Here is an 8,068-nt window from a genome sequence, read left to right as displayed (position 1 = left end):
TTTGAGTTTACGTATAAAATTATTTTATTAGAATGCGAAAGGGAGGCACGTGAAAATAATATATTGGAATAATATTAATAAATAAAAAAGACTGATTTGCAAGTTGCATGTGTCGCTCTCACTTCCACCTTCTTAGAACAAGAAGCTGGTGATTTCCAATAAATACACCTCAGCATCTCCGCATCTCTCCGTGGAATCTATTATTTTTTTTCCCCTTTCTACACAGAGAGGCTACTTTTATTTGATTACGATATAATTCTTTTGGCGGTTAATTAATTTGGCTCATAATTCCGAGCCCACTTCTAGTTATAGCCGCTGGGAAGATACTTGTATCGATTCATTCAAGTAGTCATATACATACAGGAGAGAGTGATATAAATACATCTGAACCACCGCATTTCTTGGGTGTGAATTGTGGGCTTTGCTAATTCCTGTTTTTAGGTACACTTTCTGTTAATTTACATACAGAGATGTAGAATATAACTGTATTCGCACAAGAAATTATGAGTTTGATCCATTTCTTGACTGGCCATTTAGTTGTTGGATTGTCATTTCTTGAAAATTCATTTGTGATTCTGTAGCTGATGTGATAAACAGAAAATGGGTACGAATCAAGGGAATTTTGGGGAACACAATGTTATTATATATTAAATGAGGGCATTTGACGGCTCAATTTTAGTTGTCATTTCTTGATAATTATTTAATTATTAATTCTGTGCTGAAATTGTATTCTAAAAATGGGTGATAATTAATAATATAATTAAGATCCCGTGCTTACAATCTGTTATATAGTTGGTGTTTGAACAGAAAATGGTTGAGAATCAAGGGAATTCTGAGGAAATGAAATCTCCTCGTATATCAGATGTGGATCCGAGGGGGTGTTCATCAAAGGAAGGGAAAGGGAAGCGATTGTGGAAGAAGGTGAAGTTCCAGTTGGTGGAGTACCATTCGTTGCCTGGATATTTGAAGGACAACGAGTATATTCTCCGTCATTATAGATCTGAATGGCCATTGAGGCAGACCTTGCTCAGCATTTTCACTCTTCACAATGAGACCCTCAATGTTTGGACGTAAGAATTTTTCGTTCTGTGCATCTGTTTCTCCTAAAATGTTGTAAAATTTGTTTTTAGTATACGTAGTATTGTGTTTTTTGTTATTCGAGATGGGAACTTTTATTGCAGATATTGAATTTTTTTTGTTTTTATTTGCTTTTGCATGAAATTTTTTATTGGATCTCATGATTGGCTGCATACTTGATTATGAGTAATTTGCGCCTTTGATTTGATGTTACCAAACAAATTGGGTAGCTCAAGGTTAAAATTGGTTGTATGGAAATGGTGCTCAAATGTGCTCATCAATACCTGAGAAGCTGTGATATTGTTCATTTGTCATCTAAAACTAAGTTACATGAAGGTAAAAAAAAAATGGTCCAAGTGAAAGGCTAAAGAACTGAACTTTGCATCTGAGAGCATGTTTGGCCGTGTTTAAAGATAGCAGAGCATACTTCGTAGAAAAAAAGTTAAGTTTTGTTAAGCACAACCAAACATGATCTTCATACTTTTGTTGAGATTACAGATGCTGTCTTGTTAACAATGTATTAGTTTAAGACTTTGAGGTTGATGGTAGCATCTTGGATATACTGCTGGTAGAGAACTGCAGGTACTATGAGTTAATTGAACATACAATGAAGTCTTGTTTTGAAAAAAATGTATCTTTTTATATGCAGTGCAGGAATTAGAGCTCGAGATAGAGGGTGAACAACAACCCAATAGGTTAATTGTTAGAAAGCAAACCATTTATGGTATAAGAAGTCAAAACTGATGCCCAATTCATTTTTTCCTCTGGAATTGGAAATTGCTAATATGGAGCTCAGGGGAGAGATTATCCTCAGAAATGTCAGTCCTGCGGTATATCTAGTCTCTTATCATATGAAAGTCTCATTTATTTGTTACTCATTTTTCCAACCCAAGGATTATGTATTTTGCCTGATTATTGGGAAGAAGGTGAGAAAGTAATCATGAAGTTATAATTCCCTGCTCCAATGTTACAACTCAGCATTAAAGGAACAAAGGATCTAGGTGCACCAAAAGCAATCGTGGAATAAAGCTGTATGATAAGTGGGAAATGGTTGACGGGCATGTGACTATTGTATGAGAAAAAGGAAACAAAAAATTACAAAATTTGAGAATTATGGTCCTAATTCAAAATCTTTCGGTTGTACTCTCTCCTTTTTTCAGGGTTAGACATCTCTACACATTGTTTTTCTCAGTTGTAGCAGTGACCATTTTATGATCAGTACCCCCCCCCCCCAACCCATTTCTCTCGAAGAATGGAAGTTCCTAAAGCATTATGCCAAGTAGATGCATTCCAAAGTTTGTCACGACTTCTTAATTCCTTGCAATTATATTATCTAGACTGTGAAAGTTAGATAATGTTTAGAAGTTCTAAATTCTCTTGGAATTTGTCTATAACATTTTCTTTTGTGGAGATACGTAGTGTAGCCAAAATCCATTAAAGTGGACTAAGGCTTTCTTCTTCTTTGCAGGCATTTGTTAGGGTTCTTCCTGTTCCTTTGTTTGACCATTTACACTGCTACGAAGGCTCCAAAGGTGGTGGACCTCCATACCCTACAAAATTTACCTGAGGTGTTGAGGAATGTGGATTTTCACAAATTGCAGATGGAACTTAGAACTTGCCTCCCATCATTGCCAAACATGCCTGATTTGCAGAAGTTTCAGCAGGAGTTGAAGACTTCATTGCCTTCCATGGATTATCTACCATCCTTATCTAATTGGTATATTGTGGAACTCCTCTATAACTGTTTGCCAGAGCGTTTTTCCAACAGCAACCACACTGACGAGTGTGTTCTGGTAATTCTTCGTCCTTTTGCACATTATTCATCTGGTAGGGATTAAGACCAATCCCAATCATGAGAGCAGTAATAAGAAAAAAAACATAATTAAGAAAACTCATAAAAAATTAGTGTTTCACTCTTAAGAGATACTTCCACTCACCACTGCAGATTTTCACTTTCAAGAAGAAAAAGAATCACAATAATCATCTCATGCCTCCCATAATATATTATATATTCGTCACCATTAAGATGTCCCCCTTAATAATCATTTATATGTGTAATACTATTAATGCTACCTAATATTTGTATAGAATGCCTCAGATACTCCTGACTAGGCTCCACCTTATAGTCTCATGACATGTGAAACAAGACTATTATTCTTGCAATGTAGTGATAAACATCTGTTAGAACTTTAATACTTGATACTGCCAGTACAATTTGTTTGTAGTTTTCTGTCGTTTTCCGTTTCCAATTCCTTTTACCATTTGAGGCTGCCGATCTCTACTTTCCCAACAGTTAAACAGGTTCTTTGTTTCAATTTTGAGCCCATATATCTAAATCCTGTTATAGAGGCGGATGTTCACTAATCTAATTATTGATTTGTTATATTAATACTAGCTGAACCTTCCTAAGAAACTTGTTTATTAATGGTAACCTCAACTACTACACCCAGTTGTTTTAAGCTACTTCAAACGGATGTCTTTTAGGAGGTTTTTAAATCCCTTGTTCTTTCTCCACAACTTAATTTCTTGACGAAGAACGTGGTATAAAAAATGCAAAAAATCAATTAAACAACTGCTAAATTTTGTGGGCATTAAGTGCCTGTGCCTCAATCCACTGACTTGTGCCAGGCATATTTTATTATCCGTCTTCTGATGATAGACTAACGTAATAATGCATTCTACACAGCCTATGTTTGGCTCATTTTTTGTATGTGTTTATAAACATCTTTGTCAAAAAATATTTTTTGTCAAATCACTTTTTACCTTGACATTTCATAGTATCCACAAGTACTACCCACTTCTTCGCCACTCATTTACCTTTGTTTATAAACCACCTTGAGACATACCCTTAATTATCATTTCGCACTTCATTTCTCAGTCGTGAACGGTTACCAGCAATACTCATATAAAGAAATTGAGTTATTAATTTCTCAAGATGTATATTCTCGCAGATGTGGATTTGATCATTTGAACTCTCAATTCATTAATTTGAAGATTAGTTTCTATCTTGCCTTTAGCTTTGTTTAATTCAATGCCCAGGATAGGTCTATCTTGCTGAAATTTTCTTTTAACTTCTCCATAAACAACAAAGTCACAAGTTATTTGATGATGAAATTATATAACCTGCTAATGTATTTTGTGCTGTTTAATGATTTGCAGCATAGCATGAAGGAGGATGTTGCAAACATCATATCACCACTGATGGTGAGGCCAATTACGCGATGGCCATTCTTCGCCTTCTTGGGCGGGGCAATGTTTTGCTTGTTAGCAAGCAGTGCTTGTCACTTGCTTTCTTGTCATTCTGAACGCTTTTCTTACATTATGCTTCGAGTTGACTATGCTGGGATTGCTGCGCTAATTGCAACTTCATTTTATCCTCTTGTCTACTATTCCTTCATGTGCTATCCTGTCTTCTGCAATCTCTACATCGGATTCATTACTCTTCTAGGAATCAGTACGATTTTGGTTTCTCTTCTTCCTGTATTCCAAAAGCCAGAATATCGTGGGTTTCGAGCATCTCTCTTCTTCGGGATGGGCGTATCTGGTGTAGCGCCTATTTTGCACAAGCTCATCCTATTTTGGCACCAACCCGAGGCGCTCCATACGACAGGTTACGAAGTTTTGATGGGGGCATTTTATGGCATTGGAGCACTGGTGTATGCCACCAGAGTTCCCGAGAGATGGATGCCCGGGAAGTTTGATATTGCAGGGCACAGCCACCAACTTTTTCATGTTCTTGTGGTGGCCGGAGCTTACACACATTACCGTGCAGGACTCGTTTATCTGAGGTGGCGGGATGTGCACGGATGTTGAGATTTTACAAGAGAAGATTTTTCTTGTAATGTAATGGTATGGTGGTTTGTGGCGTCGACAGTCAATTTAGGTTGTGTACATAAATGCAGCGCGAAAGACTCTGCCCCTCTGTTATGTTGTAAGCTTCTTTCATGCCATGCTTTGTGATGTTCAGTCTATAGTATTAGATAGTGCTAAAGAAGAAAAAATAAAAGCTAAAAGTTCATCTATTGCATCATTCCGTCTGGCGCACCAAATATTTTTTCAGTGAATAGTTAGATTGCTTGATGTCTAGATGCAATGTCAAGAAGGGAAAAGGTATTCTCTTGTAAAACAATGAAATTTGTAAGATATGGTATTATATCGGTGCCGGAGTGCCGACTTAAATAGATATGTTATCTATTCACTCGACTAGAGGCATAAAATGATCTGATTCAGCTCTTGTTTGGTTTTGCTAGAAATAAGATTTTTAGTAGAATTCGTTAGTTTGAAAATCAGAATTTTTATATTAAATATAGTGTCCCAAATAAAGATACCGTTGGACAACTCTATGTGCACTTTTCATGGAAGTATCAAATATACCCTCGATAAGTTACTCGTTTCATGGAAGTATCAAATATACCCTCGATAAGTTACTCAACACCGTAATTGTGTGCGTAAAATTATGCGTCAACTGGAAAATCCAAACATGGACAATATCGTCTTTTTCAAAGTAAAAGCACATGTGACATGATATTATCTTTCTTTTTTGTTATAATTTGTCCTGCCAAAAATATTATAAAATGCAAATGGGCTCCATATAATTGTAATGAAAATCGATTCTCGATAAAAATTGGGATCAAACAAGAGCTCAGTTTAGTCTGCCTTTATAGAGAGACGTAGTCGAGTCAACCTTGGCTCCGTGTTGAGCATAATATATTTTTTCTTGTCTAATCAAATGGAGAGTGAAATGTGTAGATGTATCACTTTCAAACGTGATATAGAAACGACACTCCGGCCGACAGGGAATAGAAGATGCCCTGATTTGCGGGCAAAAAGAAAACAAAAGCCGCCCCTAATTAAGGTGGTCAAGTCATGGCTATCCCATTTTTCCTCTTTTTGTTCATATGCAAAAATTTCTGCCCACACTTTTAGACATTTTCTTCATTTTGAATTAGTCAGATTTAACCAAAGAAAAATGTGTAAAAACCTCGTGTTCTTGCTTCATGACTTTTTTCGAGACGTGGTTCGTTTAGGATGTGTTAGAATTGCATTCGGATACTATACAATCAATAGAATGGATGGAACAAATCCAATTAGAAAAGGAGGTTTCTTTTAGGAAAAGGACTAGAAAAGAGCCATTTAACGATCTAATCGACGCTTGTCTCGATTCTATACGTCTACTTGTAAGAGTTCGTATACTCGTAGATGGTAACATATACATACAACTATTCATAGATTTGATGAGAAACGCTGAAAATTCTTCTCATTCAACCACTTGATTTTACGTTTGTTGAGAATCGTTTCTATTTAAAGTGTGAACATTCAGGAGGGCTCGGGGATCTTAAAAATGGTTCTATTAAAAGCCTATTTGGGAGTGATTTTTTTCCCAAAAAATTGATTTTTTGACCGTTATTTCATTATTCCAGCCGTCATATTTGAATTTGTTATGTAACACTATTTGCAAAATTTGCAAGAACGTTTCAGAAACATTCCAAATTTTATTAGTATTTAACAGAATTTGAAAATATTTGTGAAACTTTCAGAAACTTTGACGATAATATTTGAAAACCTTGATTAAGAATATTGGACTTTTTGTGGCTTCAACTAAGAAGTAAGCTAATATTCCGAGTTTCATCAAACAATTTATATAATTTCAGACTTTGAATTTTACACTGCATAAAATTAAACAAGTGATGAGCGTTTTCTAAATATTATAATTCAATATTTATTTTACAAGAAAATAAATTATTGTAACCTATTTTTCTTCTTTAGAAATACCGTTTCCAAGTGTTATTTCCATGTATGTGCAACCTAGGGTGAAGCGTATAATACTATACCATATTAAATAAGGAAAAAAAGTTAAATTTTACTTATTCTAATGTTCAATTTTGTCCATATGTCCGTCTCAAAAACATGCAGTGATTAATTGAAGAAAATTTGTTTATGTACCTTAGGCAGGGCACTGGAAACCAGGGGGTGGAGTTTTGCCACAGTCAACAAGGACTTCAAGGGCAATTGGTATAAGGATGTTAATATTCAGAAGCTTAGCCTTTATTGTGGTGCAAAGGCATAATGCTGCATCCAAGTCGATAAGTCCGTCTAGTGCTGGACAACAAGTGTCCTTAGCACTGCTGCCAATTTCAACGTGTATAAGACGTCCTAACAAGTCCAAACATGCACCCAGTTTTAGGGTTTCAATGGGGCAAGTTTGCTGTGCAGGTGATGGCGGAGGACACAGTGGTGGTGGAGGACACGGCGTTTCAGTTGGTGGCGCCGGTGGTGTTACGGGGACGGGTGGAGGCTTCGTGACTATTGGTGGGAGTGGTGGTTTGATGATGGGTGGTTTTGGCACAGATGGTGGTGGCAATAGAGGAGGCGTGGGTGTGGGTTTGTATGGTGGGTGCACAATGGGAGGCTTGGGAGTGAAAGGTAGCTTAACTACTGGAGGTTTCCGTGGCGGCTTTACAAAGGGAGGTTTGGGAGTGAAAGGTGGCTTAACTACGGGAGGTTTCGACGGCGGCTTTACATTAGGAGGTTTGGGCACGTGTGTTGGTGGTTTTACGACGGGAGGTTTGGGTGAGGGATGGTGTGGTGTTTTTGGCGGCTTTACAGTTGGGGGGTGTTTTGGTGGAAATTTGAGTGGAAGGGGGGGAGGAATTGGGTATGGGCAGTAAGGACATGCCAGAGAAATAAGCAATGTCCCCAAGTGGAAAAGTGCTAAGATTGGTAGAACCAAATTGTGGTTCCCCATTATCATGGAAAATCTACTTGTTATGGAGAAAGATAAGGGTTGAGTTCTTATAGAGGAAAGAGCAAGTGAGATAACTATGGACTTTGTCCATATTTGGCATAGATTTTTTATCTCTTTTTTTTTTTCCCTAAACTTATTTTCAATCATATATTCTTCCAATAAAATAATTTTATACGTAAATCTATAGCTTTTCCCACTTTTTAATTATATAATGTCCAAAAAATACTCCTCGCAAAAACTATTCTA

General features: G+C 36.7%; 2 protein-coding genes across 3 annotated transcripts; one reads left to right on the top strand and one right to left on the bottom strand.

Moving 5' to 3' along the window:
* The first annotated feature begins 139 nt into the window (after window positions 1–139).
* LOC111409510 (heptahelical transmembrane protein 4-like) lies at window positions 140–5,311 on the top strand. 2 transcript variants are annotated; one of them, XM_023039557.1, is made up of 4 exons: window positions 140–441; window positions 793–1,070; window positions 2,546–2,870; window positions 4,237–5,311. In XM_023039557.1, exons 2-4 carry the CDS (start codon window positions 811–813, stop codon window positions 4,888–4,890), a joined length of 1,239 nt encoding a protein of 412 aa, XP_022895325.1. In that variant the 5' UTR covers window positions 140–441; window positions 793–810; the 3' UTR covers window positions 4,891–5,311. The 2 variants fall into 2 exon arrangements, with proteins under 2 accessions (XP_022895325.1, XP_022895329.1); XM_023039561.1 differs by having other exon boundaries at window positions 163–441; window positions 808–1,070.
* On the bottom strand, window positions 2,770–7,854 carry LOC111409525 (36.4 kDa proline-rich protein). The gene is made up of 2 exons (XM_023039567.1): window positions 7,021–7,854; window positions 2,770–2,901 (listed from the first exon to the last, which is right to left on the bottom strand). The coding sequence occupies exon 1, from the start codon at window positions 7,826–7,828 to the stop codon at window positions 7,022–7,024; it is 807 nt and encodes a 268-aa protein (XP_022895335.1). The 5' UTR covers window positions 7,829–7,854; the 3' UTR covers window positions 2,770–2,901; window position 7,021.
* Between the last annotated feature and the right edge of the window lie 214 nt (window positions 7,855–8,068).

The sequence above is a fragment of the Olea europaea genome, chromosome 2, assembly GCF_002742605.1.
Source record: "Olea europaea var. sylvestris chromosome 2, O_europaea_v1, whole genome shotgun sequence".
In the NCBI taxonomy this organism is placed as follows: Eukaryota; Viridiplantae; Streptophyta; class Magnoliopsida; order Lamiales; family Oleaceae; genus Olea; species Olea europaea.
The sequence above is the reverse complement of the archived record's forward strand: the minus strand, read 5'-3'. Positions and strand labels throughout refer to the sequence as shown.